The 19,992-nt window shown below is 36.5% G+C and overlaps 1 protein-coding gene across 1 annotated transcript in view; it reads left to right on the forward strand.

Annotated features, from left to right (window-relative positions):
* Positions 1-428: 428 nt before the first annotated feature.
* espnla (espin like a) overlaps positions 429-19,992 on the forward strand; it is a 29,625-nt gene continuing 10,061 nt past the window's right edge. Inside the window, exons 1-5 of the mRNA XM_067372613.1 lie at positions 429-722; positions 5,704-5,894; positions 10,321-10,507; positions 10,604-10,786; positions 10,915-11,046. Coding sequence (XP_067228714.1) covers positions 429-722; positions 5,704-5,894; positions 10,321-10,507; positions 10,604-10,786; positions 10,915-11,046 — 987 coding nt within the window. The remainder of the gene's footprint in view (positions 723-5,703; positions 5,895-10,320; positions 10,508-10,603; positions 10,787-10,914; positions 11,047-19,992) is intronic.

Below are 19,992 nucleotides of genomic sequence, written 5' to 3' on the forward strand. Positions count from 1 at the left end.
CCATTCAGACAGAAATGAATTTTTAACATGTGAAAATGAGGCTCACTGTAATCTCTAATCACATGCCACATGCGTGCACACCAGTCACACACGTTTTAGTAGGTCTTCAGAGGCCAGTTCTCTCATTACTCTTTTGTCTGCTGCCAGAAGAGAGGGCAACCTTTTGCAGGTTGGTAAGCGAGCACAAAGGCAACGGCTGGGCCATGATGAGCACCGGTGCGTTGTGACGTCTTTCATTACCTTTACAGCTCACCGGGCCAGACCTGCTCCTCTCCTCCGCTCACCCAACCCCGCCAGCTGGCAGACGGTTAGGTGTCGGCTTCCCTTGTGTGTGTGCATGTGTGCCGTGGGGGCAGGTTGAGTTGCCTTAGGCAGCCTCAGAATCCAGTCAAAGGCAGCCTGCGCAGGTGCAGAGAGGCAGGGTTGACATGGTGCTCCAAAAGGCCATCGCCGCAGCCCGTGAGGGAGACCTAAGGGGCCTCAGGGAGCTTGCCGAAACTGGATGTCTGAACAGCACCATTGCGGATGCACAGGGGGCGGGACTGGTGCACCATGCTGCACGCTGTGGTCAGCTGGACTGCCTTTGCTTTCTGGTGACAGAAGCTGGGCTGGAGGCTGACACGAGGGCCCTAAATGGAGCCACGCCTGTCCATGATGCTGCAGCTACAGGTCACACCCGGGAACTAAAGTGGCTTGTACAGGTTGCAAGATGCAATGTAAAGGTGAGTGGAGGGTTTTAGCACAGTAGCGTGGACAGAGTTGGATCGAGGGTTGCTTTTTAAATGGGTGATTTTCTTTCTTTTTTAAACCACAAAAGATGATATTAGGAAAATTGGTCATGTTGTTCTTTTCCAGTCAAAATGGATGCTGTCCTGGTACTTTCAAGCTTCAAAAATGACATAAACCACCATAAAAGTAGTACTGTTATGACTTATGTGCTATATTCCAAGGTTCCTGAAAAAGTCAAAATATATTTTTTTTGCAAATAGCCTGTATTGTTGGCAAAGACTATTTACACTAGCTCCACCCACCATCTTCTGGTTGATCCAGACAATATTCCAAAAGAAATCACACTGGTAGCTGTGACAGTGGCGTGGAGAGTTAGAACAGTGGATTTAGATCATGACGCAACCGACCGAGTTCAAATCTGACTTTTTATTGTCCTATTCTTCTCTCTTTGCTTTTATTATTCTGAATATGTTGTTGTTGCATACTGTATACTACACTGTAAATTATCAAAAGTTGAGAAAACTAAAAAGTTTAAGGCAACCTGCTGCAGGAGATTTGAGTTTTCTCAACTTGTTGTAAATTGTTATTAAACAACAAGTTGAGAAAACTAAAAAACAAATCTCCAGCTGCTTGCCTTAAGCTCTTAACTTTAATTTTTTACAGTGTACAATACTCTGATGTGCAAATAGTATCAAATAGTATGCCACTATTCGCACAAAGTATAGTGCAAATGGCCTGATAGTTTTTTTCTCACTGCTACTTTAAAATCTCATTCACTTTCATGCATATTCAAATATGAAGCAACGAGATTCATCTTTCCTGGTTTGATGTGAATGATGCCAAAAACACTGGTTATCATGTTTCTCCTGTTACTAATCGCAGTGCGCTAAATAGGAATGTGCCCATATCACACAGAAAGAAAAGTTGGTAACACTTTACAAAAAGGTTCATTAGTTAACATCAGTTAACTACATTAGTTAACATGAACTAATAATGAACTGCACTTCTACAGCGTTTATGGTAACACTTTATTTTAGGGTCTTTTAACTAGTTTCTTATTAGCATGCATATTACTAGAATATTGACTGTTTATTACTACTCATTAAGCACATATTAATGCCCTATTCTGCATGTTCTGCATTCTTAATCCTACCCAATACCTAACTTAACAACTACCTTACTAACCATTAATAAGCAGTAAATTAGGAGTTTATTGAGGGAAAAGTCATGGTTAATAGTGAATGTGTTCACTATACTAAAGTGTTACCGCATTTATTAATTTACTAATACATTATTAAAATCAAGAGTTGTATTTGTTAACATTAGTTAATGCACTGTGAACTAACATGAACAGACTATGAACAGCTGTATTTTTATTAACTAACGTTAGCAAAGATTAACAAATACAGTAACAAATGTTGCTCATGGTTAGTTCATGTTACTTAATACAAACCTGATTCCAAAAAAATTGGGACACTGTACAAATTGTGAATAAAAAAGGAATGCAAAAATGTACAAATCTCATAAACTTATATTTTATTCACAACAGAATATAGATAACATATCAAATGTTGAAAGTGAGACATTTTGAAATGTTATGCCAAATATTGACTCATTTAGGATTTCATGAGAGCTACACATTCCAAAAAAGTTGGGACAGGTAGCAATAAGAGGCTGGAAAAATTGAATTTGCATATAAGGTGCAAACAGCTGGAGGACCAATTTGCAACTTATTAGGTCAATTGGCAACATGATTGGGTATAAAAAGAGCCTCTCAGAGTGGCAGTGTCAGTGGACGCCATGTCATCCGGACTAAAGAGGACAAGGAACAACCCAAGTTGTTATCAGCGCTCAGTTCAGAACCCTGCATCTATGATGGTATGTGGTTGCATGAGTGCGTGTGGCATGGGCAGCTTACACATTTGGAAAGGCACCATCAATGCTGAAAGGTATATCCAAGTTCTAGAACAACATATGCTCCCATCCAGACGTCGTCTCTTTCAGGGAAGACCTTGCATTTTCCAACATGACAATGCCAGACCACATACTGCATCAATTACAACATCATGGCTGCGTAGAAGAAGAATCCGGGTACTGAAATGGCCAGCCTGCAGTCCAGATCTTTCACCCATAGAAAACATTTGCCGAATCATAAAGAGGAAGATGCGACAAAGAAGACCTAAGACAGTTGAGCAACTAGAAGCCTGTATTAGACAAGAATGGGACAACATTCCTTTTCTTAAACTTGAGCAACTTGTCTCCTCAGTCCCCAGATGTTTGCAGACTGTTATAAAAAGAAGAAGGGATGCCACACAGTGGTAAACATGGCCTTGTACCAACTTTTTTGAGATGTTGATGCCATGAAATTTAAAATCAACTTATTTTTCCCTTAAAATGATACATTTTCTCAGTTTAAACATTTGATATGTCATCTATGTTGTATTCTGAATAAAATATTGAAACTTGAAACTTCCACATCATTGCCTTCTGTTTTTATTCACAATTTGTACAGTGTTTCAACTTTTTTGGAATCGGGTTTGTACATTAACTAATGTTAACCAGTGAACCTTATTGTACAGTGTTACCAAAAAGGTAATATTGGCCTGTTTCTCATGGATATGATTTCGGAATACGTGAATATTGCACACAATAATAGGATTTGTAGAGGATCATGTGACACTGAAGACTGGAGTAATTGCTTCTGGAACTTTGCCAAATAGAAAACTGTATTTTTGATCAAATAAATGCAACCTTAGTGAGCATAAGTCTTTTTTGAAAAATTGTACCAACCCCAAAATTTTGAATGGTACACTCTAAAAAATGCTGGGTTAAAAACAAATAAACAAACAAACAAAACCCAGCAATTGGGTTGTTTTAGCCCAGCAGTTGGGTTAAATGTTCACCCAACCTGCTGGGTAGTTTTATTTAACTCAATTGCTTATTGCTTGCCTAAAATGAACCTTAAATGTGTTGGAAATTAACATTTATTAAAATGTTTAATAAATGAACATTTATTAATACGTTTAATGAATAAAAATTAAACAATAAACATTTATTAATTTTTTTATTAATAAATGTTCACATTTTGATTATTATAGTTTATTATAGATTATTGCCTCTAGTAATTGTGTCTGATTTTGTGTTCGTTTTAAGCCAGCCATATAGTAATTTTTAAACAACATAATACAGATTTGAAACGACGTGCGGGTGAGGAATGACAAGGTTTTCATTTTTGGGTGAACTGTCCCTTTAATGAAGTGCCTGACAGCAGAGTCATGAAATTTACCCATAGCTGAGGTCAGTAACACCCTTTCCTGCTAATGAAAAGCATCTCAGACTTGAAGTATTGTATGAACTCATGCATGATGCAACCTACCTATCAAAATATATGTGAACTGTAACTATCACAATCAAGAATATTATTGGTAAGCAATACCTGCTCCAAATATAGCACCTTACATAAGTAATTCTCCCGCTACAGGAACTGTAGAACGGTGAATGGTGTGATTACATCACTTTCCCTTGCTCTGTTTACTCTTTGCTCAGTAGTATTGCATGACCACTGTAATCATGACCAGATGGGTTCGAGGGGGCTCAATCTAATGCTATTTGTTTACCAAGGGAATACAGGCCATACTGCTCCTCCGAGACCCCCCCACATCGCCTGTTCTCACACTAATGCAAACCAGCGCTTTTAACATCGACAACCTCTTGATCTAATTTATGGCCAGCTGTGCTGTATTAAAGTAGATGTTTTAAGTGCCTTGTTATCACGGACTAAAGTGATAACAATATTCCAGGTTGGTGGTCTTGCTTGGAGTTCATCAGAGTTTTTTTAAGCCTGTGCTTGCCAAGGTGAGGTCAAAGTTGTATGCGGTTGAATTATTAATGAACATTTCCTTGGTCTGATTAAATAAAGATGGCTACACTAATTTGATCACATTGGTGGAATAGAGGAGTGATGTCCCGTTGAGGAACGAGGTCTGTGTCAGCAGAAGCAGATTTATAGTAGAGCGGACTGTTGTTATGATGACATCATGAGATGACCTCTATCGAACTGAATGCTCTTTTAGGTTATGATGAACTCAATGGCAGCATTTGAGGTTGTATTCTCTCTTATCACATTCAAAAATAATAGCATGTAATATTAATGCTCTTTCCTTTAGTTTCCTTTCTGCTTAGGCAAACTGTATTTGTCAAATTTATCTAGTGTGGTATTAAAAATTTGACGTAAATGAACTGAGGACAAAAATCTAGTTGAAAACACACATGCCAAGTTTTTGGAAATAAACTCTAAACTTTGTATACATATTGATTTGAAAACTTTGGCTATTTTTAAAATTGTCTCTAAAAATGTCATGTGGTGTAACCATCAAGTAAAAAGTGATAACAGATTTTCTTTACATTTTGAATGCACATCTTAATCATTCATTTTAAAAGATGTTTTAAAATATATTTTTCAAAGTAAAAAAAATGACAATATCATGAATTATTAATTCATGAATATTACATTTGACCTTATAAAAAGATTTTATGACTTATTGAGATTTATTGATCTGGACATGTAGTCATGAGGTTCTGCATGGGTGCTTTCTATGATATCATTTCTTGGTTTTCTTTTCAATAATTTATTAATTTTTCTTCATTATGCTATCAGAACACTTGATAGCATAATGAATCACCCTTACATTATGCTGCCCAAAAAACATGAACAGAAATGAACACCACAAAATATATGTACTCATTGTATGTATAAATGGTACGGTTAATGTGTTTTTAAATAAACTTATGGGACAATGCATATAATATAAATACATATGTAGTATAAAATTAGTTTATTTTATAACATTGCGATAATGACCATTCAGAACAGTCATTATAGGAAATGCAGCTTTTTTGTGCAATGAAAAAAAAAAATCATTGCTGTAAAGAATTGTTGTTTATAACTTTTCTTGTTTGTTTCTTTGTATGCAGGATCAGGATTCTGGCGGGGCTACTCCGCTCCATCTCGCTGCACGGTTCGGGAGGGTGGAAGCTGTCCATTGGCTGTTATCTCATGGGGATGGAGCAGAAGTAGAAACAAACTGCGGTGCTCTTCCTGCCCACTACGCTGCAGCAAAGGGTGACCTCACCTGTTTGAAGCTGCTGATTGGTCAAGCTCCAGGGTACAGTGTTACAACTCAGACACGTACTAATGATAGAGATAAATCTCATGTGGCAGAGGTGGATGAAAAGAAGCATGTGACAAACTGTTCTGGGTCACTAGTCTTGTGGGTCACACTTTGAGTTATTTGAGTACACTTAACAGATCCAATGACTTGTAAGCACAGCTTTACATTTATCTATAAGTAGATGGATATTTTGGTACAATATGGTATTTGATGTCCATTCATATATTGACTGCATTGAGCCAACTACAAGTTTCAGCCAAGCTCAGCCAACAGCATATGCCAAAAAGAAAAAGAAAACCTCAGTAATATATAAAACAGCAATTTCTTTATATGATCATATTTATTATACTTATCTTATATAACTATTATACATTTATAATTGCTATTTTTTACAATTAAATAATTAGTTAATTATTTTTATTTTATAATTAATTCTTGTTTTACAAGAAAATACTATTTCAGTTTTTCTACTTCAAAATTTCACATTTAATTCAGTATGTTACTTGCTATTTCTTTGTAATTAAGTGTTACATTTACTAGCGATTTTTGGGTGAAAATTGTTTCTACACCATTTTTTTTTTTTTGACTAAATTATCCATATGAATTCTTTTGAAAGTTATAACTCTTGTTATTCCATCACACTGTAAGACAATTACAATCTAAACGAACAAAATTTAAAATATAAGGCAGAAACCTTGTATCTCCATATTTAAACATTTTTTCATAAATCATTACTAATGGCTACCCTTTACATCTGTCTGTGGGGTTTGCAAATATTTAACCTATGAAACGTATTAAAACAAGCTTGTGACTAAACATCGTAACTCTATTCTCAAACTGTTGGTCAAACCTCATAACTCACCCCTCTGTCGCGAATGAAGTCTCTGCTTGTTTGCAATGCAATGGTTGGTAAAGAACTGGTTCTTTGAATACTTTGAATAAGTACAGCGTTCTTTAATTAAGAAACACTATAAATATAAAGGCTAATGTTTATGTATTTGAGGAGTGTCTTAGTCTGGAATTTGTCATCGAGTCAGAGCCAATTCTGTCTTAAATATATTGTGCATAGCACTTAATCTTTTATAACATGAGATTTTGGCCAAATGACAGAAAAAGCTGAGCACCCACATAGGACTATTGAGGGACCCAAAAATATCTTTTGCCTATGTCACAATATGAGTTAAATCCAGCCCTGGTCCTGACCCAAACTAGCTATTGACGTAACCACAGGCAATTAAAAACAACAACAGAAAAGAAGCCTATCATGTTATTCATCCATGTGTTTGGAAATCTGAGCGTCTTGTAACACATGCTCTACTCGGGTGGTGTAACGGGAAGTAAGCATGTGACAAAAAAGTATGGCACATCCTGATCTACTCACCAGAACGAGGTCACACATAATACACCCTTGACACCGAAGCAAAATGAATGTGCTTCCTCAGTCTCATTTAGCAAGACCTGGTTTTGAATGCGATAATTACTCGAAGAACAGAAATGGAACTTGATTTTCCTCTGTTTTTGTATAGGATAAAGTAAATTTAACATACAGCCAAGGGAATGCATATATTAGCCTCAGGGGTTAGAAAATCCCATGTGAGAGCCAGAGAGCTGGTGTATAATGGATGCACCCTGTCTGTCACGTGTCACAACATACTGAATGTGAACTGTCAGAGCTGCTTCTCACTGTTACTGAACATAAAGTCCTGGGCCCTTCACACCTTAAGAGATCGGCACTGGGTGAAAATGTTAGAGCTTTGCTGATTTATAATTAAAATAAGGTTTGTATGATAAGCAATGCAATGACCAAATAGATGACCAAATAGGCCATTTATGTATTTATTGTTTTAAATCAAGTTCCACATTTCTTGATAGCCAGTCATAGGGGTTCTGTTGTTCTGGTGAAGGTTAAGAGTTTGTTCCACCTCAGGGGTGTGTGTGAAGGGTTTGAAAGTGACCTTGTACCATACTGTGATGGTACAACAGGCATTTGCTCCTTAGCTTACTGCAGTCAACTTTTGGAGTCATAAGATTTATTTATTTATTTATTTTTAAAAGAATTTGGTACTTTTATTTTGTAAGGCCACATTAAATTGATCAAAAGTGACAGTAAAACATTTATAATGTTACAAAAGATTTATACATCAAATAAATGGTGTGCTTTCAAACTGTCTTTTCATTAAAGAAATCTGAAAAATAAAGTATCATGGTTTCCACAAAAATGCAAAGCAGCAAAATAAATAAATATTAAAGGTGCTAAAGGATGTTTTTTTTTTTTTTTTACATTTTTGCAATATTACTTGAAACTGTCTTTACTTACTGATAAAAGACTATTTATTAGGTGCACTGAAAGGAATAATATTAATATGCATCATCTGTGCACGAGGTAGGGCCTTAAGAAACATCAGCCAATCGTTTACACGATCATCGCGTAAACGATTGGCCCTCTGGCTTGTCAATCACTGCCATGACGTTCCTTGTGAGAGACGAGCGCGGCTGCGCACTCCAGTAACTTTCCACACTCCGCCGCATGCAATGTTTTTGTCCGGAGACAGGAGTAACAACTGCAGATTATGAGTTACCTGCGGTGAGTCCGACATAATGAATCCACTAACACGACACAGCGAATGCCGGTGGTAAACACTCGTGTTCCAATACTCGTGCAGGAGTTTTGGGAGGCGTTCCCTCGAAATGAGCTGTGAAGGAGGGGGGTTGTTCTTACGCATGCGCTTATTTCAAAAACTCAGTAACAGTCTTTGGTTTCTCAGTCGACGAAAAGATCCTCTTTAGCACCTTTAAACAGCAACATTTTGATAATGGTAAGCAAAAAATCAGCATATTAGAATGATTTCTGAAAGATCATGTGACTGAAGACTGGAGTAACAGAGTTTTGCCATCACATGAATAAATTCAATTTTAAAATGTATTAAAATAGAAAATGGTTATTGTAAATTGTTAAAATATGCCATGATATTACTGTTGTTACTGTATTTTTGATCAAATAAATGCAGCCTTGGTAAGTATAAGAGACTTCGGTAACACTTTACACTATATATTAACATTAGTTAATATGAACTAACCATGAGCAGTACATTTGTTAATGTATTTGTTAATCTTTGTTAACATTAGTTAATAAAAATACAGCAGTTCGTTGTTTGTTCATGTAAGTTTACAGTGCATTAACTAATGTTGACAAATACAACTCTTGATTTTAATAATGTATTAGTAAATGTTGAAGTTAACATGAACAAAGTTTAATAAATGTGAAAACTTTATTTTAGTGTCTTCGTTACATATGTTACATGTAGTTACTATAGAAATAACTATAAATTATGCAGAATTACATGCAACTAACCCTAATTCTAACCCTATAGTAAGTACATGTAGTTACTTAATATTACTCAGAACTTAAATGTATAATTACAGTGTAACAAAGACACCTTAAAATAAAGTGTGACCATAAATGCTGTAGAAGTGCAGTTATTATTTTTATTTCATGTTAACTAAACTTTATTGTAAAGCGTTACCGAGACTTCTTTCAAAAACACTATTCACTAAAACACGCTATTCTAAAAAAAGCAGAAAAATCCAGAGGGAACCTATAGTCAAACCAAAATTTATTCAGACATTTTTGATATTTTTGATATATTTTTTACTAGTGGGTGCAGGACACTATAGTTCATTTATGTAAGTGAGGATAGCAAAATAAACTAAACTGTGACATATTATGCCCAAAAAATCTTTATACAGTGGACTACCAGTAAAATTGATTGACAAATTTAGAACCAAAACTTATTCAGACACTTTGACCTGACCATGTTTTGCTTAAGTGTTATCTGACATAATTAAGATATTTTTTTTAACTGAGATTTTTTATTCTATTTTTTATTACCATGTTTTTAAACTATAGTGAATAAACTGTATTAATGAATGAAATGTTCAAGGTGTCTGAATGCATTTTGGTTTGACTGTATGGTGATTTAGCCTTCTGAGTTGGCCTACATGTCACAACTGAACAACTTTGCATTAACTTTACATTAAAGTGATTAATATCCAGACTGTAATTGGTTTAACAGTGGTAGACATTCTGGCTGAAAAATGTCTTTCTTTGCTCTATTTACCCTTAGCTTAAATAGTTGATTTACCAGACCTTAGATATCAAGATTTCTTTAGCACATGTTTGAATTATGATTAAATCCAATGAATCTTATATCATTGGCCACATGGGTCGCGATGACCAGTGACAGAGGTTGATTTGAAGGAGGAATGCATGACATCCATAGATAAAGACACAGGAATACCAGTTGCAGAGAGGGATTTCACTCACAAATATCTTTTAGCGTAAGATTCATATCAGCCCTCAAAAACCCACTTGAAATATCAAATGATGCTTTGTATGAACATTTAAATGGACCTTTTTCAGGTCTGTTAATCGACAGACTAATATGGGTGCCACGCCGCTGTACCTGGCCTGCCAGGAGGGGCATCTGCATGTGGTGGAGTATCTGGTGAGAGACTGTGGAGCTGATGTGCATCTAAGAGCCCAAGATGGCATGACGCCTCTGCATGCTGCAGCTCACATGGGCCACCATGCACTGGTGGTATGGCTGGTGGGTTATACATTTACCTACACATTTGTACCCTTTGGTATCATGTTGTAGTAGAGATCTACTACAAGTGTACAATTCTTGTTTGGTCTATTGCAGGCGTCCTTCACAGACGTCAGCCTGTCTAGTCAAGATAATGAAGGAGCGACTGTTTTACACTTTGCAGCCAGTGGGGGGCATCATCGTATCTTGGAGAGGTTGTTACAGATGGGATCAAAGGTCAAGAGAGATTACTGGGGTGGCACTCCTCTACATGATGCAGCAGAGAATGGGGAGATAGAGGTGGGTTTAAATTAGGATGCGAGTCTAAAATAGAATTGATGTTAATTACACATTTTACATCATAATTACAGTTATAACTTTGCTCTGTATTCATAAATTTTAATTATTAAATTATAATAATTTTCCAGTGCTGTCGAATCCTCCTGGGTCACCAGATCAGCCCAAAGGAAAGAGACATAGATGGATTCACGGCTGCTGATCTGGCTGAATACAACGGCCACTTTGAGTGTGCCAGGTACCTTCGCTCTGTGGAGAGAAATGTAAGGGTTATTTCTTACTTCTGTGAATCAGGTTTAGGGATCATTGTTATAAATGTCTTTCTAAATCTGCATGATGCGCACATGAGACACTGGAATTATTTGAAATGTTTTGCTGCTCATGTCTTGATTGTGAAATACTTAAATAATTTTTGATAGATACTGACCACTGCAGACTGGGATCACCCCACAAGAGCTGCAGTTTTATGGAGATGCTCTGACCCAGTCCACACAATTTGGCCCTTGTCAAACTCGCTCGAATCCTTATCCTTGCCCATTTTTCCTGCTTCTAACACATCGACTTTGAGGACAAAATGTTCACTTGCTGCCCACTAACAGGTGCTGTGATGAAGAGATAATCAGTGTTATTCACATCACCTGTCAGTGCTCATATTGTTATGCCTGATCGGTGTATACAGTATACATATATTTACATAGATTTTGTTTGTTTGTTTTGCCACTGTTGAACTTAGTCGTGTTTTTTGTAGTCAAAGTCAGAATAATTTCTACTTAAATTATTAAAATTGACCTAGGTCAAATGCAGGAGAGTGTTAACCCTCTGATGCATTAACTCTTTCCCCGCCAGTGTTTTTGAAAAAAGTTGCCAGCCACCGGCAGCGTTTTTGATAATTTTCACAAAATTTTCATGGACCCCAGAATATTGTGTTTTATGAATATCTCAACATGCAATACATCAAAATAAAGAGCCTCTACTTTTAAACAAACAAGCAAAAAAAAAAAAACGTGATTCAAATATTCTTATTTTATTAACTCTTGCGAGAAAATCGTGTTTTTATCAAAAACTACATATGGATCATATTCAGTACGATTATCAGAGCACATATGCAGTAGATCGCTTCTGTCAGCATCCCCAAAGCTTCACAGTTCTATACCACTTCCTGGATTAGCATTTCCCTCGGTAACATTAGGCACGTCCCCGAGTGTATAACGGAATATTCCGTGTTTGGCAGGGAAGCGTTTTCTCATAAATAACAGAAAATTCCATGTTTGGAGAAAGAGTTAATTATCAGATGACACAAAAACATATGTTAAATATCTTTTTATTAAAAAAAGAATAGAATAGTTATCAGTATTTATTTTACATTTAATTGAAATTATTTATTTTTAAATTATATTTTGAGTGTTACAGATCTGTCATCTTGCATTCAAGGTTTAATGTAAGTCAATGGCAATCTGTAGATAATATAAAAAAATATGACCATTTAAACCGCTAACCTACATCATTATTGTTATTTTAAGGAAATTTTCAATGTATATAGTGTACATTACAGTAGATACATTTTCAGTTATGTATATTAAAAAAATTCTATAAAAACACATTAATAATTGCACAATGAAAATGTAACTTAGATCCTATTTTCCTGTAAAGTTTGTACCTGACTTCATTTGTTGGAACAAAGGTAGAGGTATATATTGTGGATATCATGTATCAGAGGGTTAAAGATCTTTCATTAAGTGTCACATAGACAAACTCTTTCTTGCCTTGAAGGGTCAGTTTGTTGTTGTTTTTTTTTTTTTTTGATTGACATGTCCTTTCACATCAAGAGCTTCTGTGAAAATCAGGCCAGTAACTTTGAGGTGTCATATAGCGCCCACTAAGAAGAGGCTTTTGAGTGCAGTGTACCTCAATAGCCTTTCAGCCTTCTTGTTTCACATGGTAAATAAGATGCTGCTCAATTTAAGTCATCAATTATTCAAGGGTGAACATGGTAGTGCTGTTTGGGCGGGCACAAGGACTGAACCATATCGGAAAAGAAATTAATTCCACATTTTGAGCACAACGTTGATGGATCAGTCTATGGGGTATTCTGCTGTTCTGGTGATTTACTGTACTGTATCTCACAACTATGCATTCTTTCTTTTCTGGTTTGAAGATGTCCATCTGCATTAATGGGCGGTAGAAATAGCAGCTGTTTTTGCTGTTTCCATTTAAGTTTTTGTCTTGGATTTCCTCCAAAATACCTTGCTTAGCTGATAAAACACGTTTAACGAGCTAATACTGAATGTTTGAGCTAAAGTCCATATGAACAAATTTTAGAGGAGCTGAATATTAATTTTCGTGAAGTAAAAATTGTATAGGGTATAGGCCATAAATTTATGTTATGAAAACCTCTATGGATTATATTGGTTACTCAGCTGTATTGTAAGAATTATACTGACAAACTTCTGATTTTCATGGAGGATTTGCTAGTTGAATCTACAAATAAAACTATTTTTTCCCCCCAGTTTTCCAAGTTGGACTGGAACCATAAAGCAAGTTCTTGATTATAAATGTGAATGTTTCACATTAATTGTATTAAAAAACAAAGACAGGTCTAGGGTTTGAAGCCATGTAATGTGAACAGGTTAAAACCAATGAACGCCAATTAAGAATTCAATTAAGTTTCATTAAATTTGAGGCACCATATCTGAGATTTCACTGAATTAATGACATGATCTCCAATCACCTTGCTCACGCTCTTCCATAGATCTAATGCAGTAATATAAGCTCCCTGTCCACATATGCATGAATAAATCAGCAATTCATTCCTCCTATATCGATGTGAGGCTCGGGGCGCCACTAGACGTCAAAAATTAAGTCGCCCTGTCCCAACAATAGAAATCTAATTAGTGAAGGGAGGCTGTTGAAGCATCAGTCTCTCTACGTGCTGGAGGTGTATCAGTTACCTTCTCACCAGCAGCCTAGCTCAGGTAGAGGGCCGGGGGCTGAGCTGGTTATGGGATCCACAGGGTTTGGTTTCAGGGTTTTTACCATTCTAATGCTTGGAAAGAGATACTTGATCTATCAAATCGGTTGGAGAACAGGATGTTTGTTGGCTTCAAACGTGCCTCTGATTGTTTATCTTTTTTCCTTTAACACTACTTCCATTGTAATTAAGTGTAACAAATCTGTTCAAGTAGTAATGACTTGGGGGGAAAAAGTATTTTAGAAGACATAATTTTTGACAAAGACAAAAGTGACAGTAAATATATAACTATTCACCAAAGAATACTGAATAAAATGTATCATGGTTTCCATATTAAGCAGTACAACCATTTTCAATGTTGATAATAATAAGAATTGGTGGTAATTTACAATAAGGTTTCATTAGTTACTGTAACATTAGTTAACTACTTTAGTTAACATTAACTAAGAATGAACAATACAGCAGCATTTATTAATTTTAGTTCATGTTAATTTCAGCATTTACTAATACATTACAAATATAAAGTTGTATTTGATGAACAAACAATGAATAACTGTATTTTATTAACTAACATTAACAAAGATGAACAAATACAGTAACAAATGTATTGCTCATTGTTAGTTCATGTTAGTCAATACATTAACTAATGTTAACTAATGAAACCTTACAGTAAAATGTTACTGAAATGTTTCTTAAAGGCATAGTTCACCCAAAAATGAAAATTTGCTAATTTGTTAATTTACTCAGGCAATCCAAGATGTACAGTACTGTGCAGAAGTTTTAGGTACGTTAGTATTTTCACCAAAAAAAAAAAAAAAAGGTTTTAAGCTAGTTATTTATATCTTTTGCTGCAGTGTGTCAGTAGGAAATATCAATTTACATGTCCAAACATTCCTTTTGCCATTAATTGTAATAATCCAGTGAGATTTTTGTATGCACAAGGAGTCTGTCAACAGCTGGTGTGCTCCACACAGAGATTTGATCTCACCATCATCAAACCAAGATGCTTGAAGAAACCTACCTGCAAAGCTACCTGAAAAACTATGCACAAGTATACCTAGGACAAAAGCTATTTTAAATGCAAAGGGTGATCACACAAAATATTGATTTGATTTAGTTAAAGCTGCAGTCTGTAAGTTTTGCCTCTTTGTTGCCATCTCTGTTTGATACCTGCAATTGCAGTTATTTGTGGAATTATCTTTAAGTGGGTTGTGCATTGGCTGAATCTAATGTTTGCCGTCAGTCACCACATCGTTGTGGATATAGCCTACTAGCTGGGACTCTGTCTTTATGTAAACAGACGTGATGTAATGACGCAAAGACGAACAGTTGCATGCTCGAATTTCCCACAGAAACCCACTAGTATCGCCCAAAATATAAAAGATTATTACAAGCTTACCATTGTGAATCGGGTAAGAAGATACACTTTATTGCCAAAAGTACTGGGACACCCCTCCAAATCATTGAATTCAGGTGTTCCAATCACTTCCATGGCCACAGGTGTATGAAATCAAGTACCTAGGCATGCAGACTGCTTCTACAAACATTTGTCAAAGAATGGGTCGCTCTCAGGAGCTCAGTGAATTTAAGCGTGGTACCATGATAGGTTGCCACCTGTGCAATAAGTCCATTCATGAAATTTCCTCACTACAAATATTCCACAGTCAACTGTTAGTGATATCATAACAAAGTGGACTACAAACCTCCAAACTTCAGATTAGCTCAACAGTTTAGAGAACTTCATGGAATGGGTTTCCATGGCGAGCAGCTGCATCCAAGCCTTACATCACCAACTGCAATGCAAAGCGTCGGATGCAGTGGTGTAAAGCACGCCGCCACTGGACTCTAGAGCAGTGGAGATGTGTTCTCGGGAGTGACGAATCACGCTTGTGGTGTGGGATTGTTTTTCAGGGGTTGGGCTTAGCCCCTTAGTTCCAGTGAAAGGAACTCTTCATGCTTCAGCATACCAAGACATTTTGGACAATTTCATGCTCCCAACTTTGTTGAGTTTGGGGATGGCCCTTTCCTGTTCCAACATGACTGAACACCAGTGCACAAAGCAAGGTCTAAAAAGACATGGATGAGAGAGTTTGGTGTAGAGGAACTTGACCTGGGTCCTGACCTTAACCCAATAGAACACCTTTGGGATGAATTAGAGCGGAGACTGCGAGCCAGGCCTTCTCGTCCAACATCAGTGACTGACCTCACAAATGCGCTTATTGAAGAATGGTCAAAAAATTCCATAAACACACTCCTAAACCTTGTAAAAAGCCTTCCCAGAAGAGTTGAAGCTGTTATAGCTGCAAAGGGTGGGCCAACTCCATATTAAACCCTACGGATTAAGAAAGGGATGTCATTAAAGTTCATGTGCATGTAAAGGCAGGTGTCCCAAAACTTTTGGCAATATAGTGTAGTTTTGAATACTGGCTGGTTGTGTATTTGCTCAAAAATTGATTTTAGATCATTTTTAACCAAAAAAAGTTACAGACTGCAACTTTAATAGTTTAGTTTATTTATTTATAAAGCACATTTAAAAACAACAGGTGTTGAAACCAAATTGCAGTACCACAAATATAAAACAAACTTAAACAAATACATAATCAAGAAAACCAAAAGGACAAGCGAAAAATGTTACACACTCAAAGAGAAAAAATAAAGAATAAAATTGGTCTTCAAAGAGGATTTAAACAAAGAAATAGAAGGGAAAGCTTTTATGTGGAGGAGAAGACTCCAAAGTCTAGGAACTGCCACAGCAAAAGCCCGGTCACCTTTAGCTTTAGGACTGAGAGGAGAAATTGACTAGATGACCAAAGAGATCTAGATGTATTATGTGGGATGAGAAAATTACAAATATACTGGGGAGCACAACCATGTAAAGCTTTTAAAACAAAGAGCAGAATTTTAAAATCAACACGGAACTTGTAGAGAGGCGAGTACTGGAGTAATGTGTTCACGTTTTCTAGTGCCAGTTAATAATCTGGCTGCTGCATTTTGCATAAATTGCACTTGTTCCAGAGATGATTTAGGCAAAACCAGACAGAGTGAATTGCAGTAATCCAATCTTTAAGTTATTTGAATAAATTACAGTTTGAATGGAAAGCATCTTCTTGATTCTAGCAATTGATCTTAATTGAAAAGCAACACCAAGGTTTATAACACAATTGCGTACATTAGATGAGAGGGAACCAAGCTGCTTGACAATATCAGAAGACACAACAGTTTACAACCATTATTTCACATTAATTATCATTATTTAACTGTAAAAAATTCAAGTCCATCCAGCATTTAATGTCGTGAAGACATGAAAAAAGACACAGTTGTTGTTTTTAACAGGAAAATAATGCTGAGTGTGGTCAAACCAGAGATGATATATGATAAGTTATGTTTCTGAATAAAATGACTAAGTAGAAGCATATATAAGGAAAAAAGAAGAGGACCCAGAATAGAGCCCTGTGGAACACCATAGAAGATTTGAGCCTGAGATGAGAAACAATTGCCCAAATTCACAGAAAAAGATCTGTACTTAGGATGCAAACTAATTCAGCACAGTATCCTGAAAGCCAGCTACTGGATCAGGACTTTGTAGAAGGATGTCATGATCTATTGTATCAAATGGAATTGATAATAGAAGTAGAAGTTATTTAATAAAAAGAAATCTATTTATGACATTATTTTTGAAAGCATCCTCGCTTTACAGAATTTTTACACAAGTACCTAAAACCTTTCACAGTACTGTAGCTTTAGAGGTAGGTTTCCTAAAGCGTCTTGGAGACATTGCAAAGTTCTTCTGGATTTAGACTGTCTCAGTTTTTTTCAGTTTCTTCATGTAATCTCAGATGGACTCAGCATACAGGCTGTTGTCAGACTCCTTGTGAATACAAAAATCTCACTGGATTACTACAACTAATGGCAAAAGCAATGTTTGGAAATGTAATCAGATATTTCCTGCTAACACACAACAGCAAAAGATATAAATAACCGGCTTAAAACCATTTTTGGAGTGAAAATACTATTGTGCCTAAGACTTTTGCACAGTACTGTAGGTGTCTTTTTTTTTCTTCAGTAGAAAGAAGATTTTTAGCTGAAACTATGGTCCTTGGTAATTCATTTAATGCGAGTCAATGTCAACCATCCCTTGTCAAAAAAAAAACAAAACAAAAAAAACAGGAAAAGTTAAGTTAATACTCATGGCTCTAGATGATTTAAACATTTTTTTCATTTAAAATATGTATACACCTTGTGTGCATGTACTCAATTGAATTGAAATGTTATTACATTTTTTTTTTTTTTTTTGAGTTTTTAAATTGAACCTTTTCTTGAAAATGGTATAATTTCTTTTTCTAAACCACATGAAACATGCAATAATACAAAAAGTACTTTTCTAAGAACTTGGCATGTGTTTTAAACCAGAATAAAGATTTTCCTTTTCTTTATCATGGACACTCTCTTATATTTCATTGACCCAAAAATGATTCCCAGGCCTCTCAATGGAAATGACTCTGTATGGTCCATATCAGCATTATTTCTCCTGGTCCGCTCAGAGTTTTGCAAGTTGTAGTGTACTTCACAAGGTTTTATTCCACCTCCGAGTGCTCAGGACAGGCCATCTCATTTCCTAACGGTGCCTGTAATGGATTGTTTGGGCTGCTGGCCAGAGAGTTGCGTGCTAGGTATTTCCTCATGTTTTGGTTTCATCCCAAAGAGGTCACCCTCCCTGAGCACGGCCCTCCGCTCAAAGTGTGAGTGCCTTCTCCCTGAGACAGCTGCAATCAAATAAACAGATCAAGGGTTTATTTTACAACACGCATATATGCTTTCCTCCCATCCTATTCAGGCAGGGAATTAAGAGGCCAGCTGTATTAAATGTGTCTCTTCTGGTTTATTTCAGTACAACAACAAAAATTGTTCTAGATTGGGAAATGTTCTTAGTGCGATGTACAGTGTATCTCTGTGGTTTGTTTATTGCAGGTACTTTCAAGCATTATAAAAATGCTTGAAGAGTTTCGATCAGCAGGAAGCCTTTATAGAAATGCCAGTGCTAAACGGCCACTAGGGGGTGGTAAGGGAGCTTTTTTTTTTTTTGAGCTCACCCCTAGGAGAAGAATCTTTCAACGTGTTTCTCATCAAACGTTCAGTCATATCTCAAGAATGCTCTGATTGCTTTGACCTTTAGTGGTCCGCTACACATGGAACAGTGTATACCATTTAACTGAGAATGTGCAATGACACACACACATACACACACAACAATGCTTTTTGTGCACCTGCAGATTCAGAGTTTGCTATAAGAAATCTTCATTTCATCATTTCCTTCTGTCTTTGTCCTCAAAGTCAGTTCTTCTCAAGTCGTTTTGCTTTGGGAACCAGTTTTTACATTGCAGATGTACATCAAGTGCCCCCCAATACAGTACCAAAAATGTTTATCCTCCTTAAAATCAAACACTGAAATATATTAATATTGGCATGGACTTAAGGGCATTGCTGCATCTGAATTTTTATATATTCATATGCTCTGAATTCAATGAAGAATGTACTTCTTGGCCATTAGTTGAATGTGTACTGTATGAACACGTTCTTGGACATACTACATCCAACATTGACCTGTGTTCCTTGACCTATGACATACTGACTTCCTTGGTATCTATAGCACTTACAATTCAAGTGAGGTGCCTGGATTTTAATGGCCTCTCAGCTCCTGTTGTATTATGGGATGGCGAGTTGTCCACTGGTTCCACACTGCAGATGCAGTAAAGGAAATTAAACTATGAAAAGGAGTCATTAACCCTGTGACACGAACCACCAAACTCTGATTTCAAAACCTCTTACTGCTTATCCTAAACCTCTGTTTAGTTACACATATGCGATACTTGCATAATTGCCTGTGTAGTTGTCCGTTGTTTCATGATCCTGTGGGTCGATGGTGTTCCAGTTGCAATCGATTTCTTCTGAGTTGAATGAAGAAGATCTGATGAACTTGGATGGTTAGTTGGACTCTGTTTTGGATGAGAGAGAAGCACCTGGCTGGTGTGCAGATTGAGGCCTGCTGGGCAGCACCCATCTGATGCGGATTGTCGGTTGGAGGAGGCAAGAGAGAGGGAGGGCAGAACTGTGCAGGGGCTTTTAACCTCTGGTTATGGCCTCACCCTCTGGGGGTCAGTGGGCCAATCATACTCAAGCTTTTGGAGGGAAAGTTTACGATCCTTTGTCTTGAATATGTAATTAGATTGGTTACAGATGAAGA

Source organism: Chanodichthys erythropterus, chromosome 21 (assembly GCF_024489055.1).
Source record: "Chanodichthys erythropterus isolate Z2021 chromosome 21, ASM2448905v1, whole genome shotgun sequence".
NCBI classification, from domain to species: domain Eukaryota; kingdom Metazoa; phylum Chordata; class Actinopteri; order Cypriniformes; family Xenocyprididae; genus Chanodichthys; species Chanodichthys erythropterus.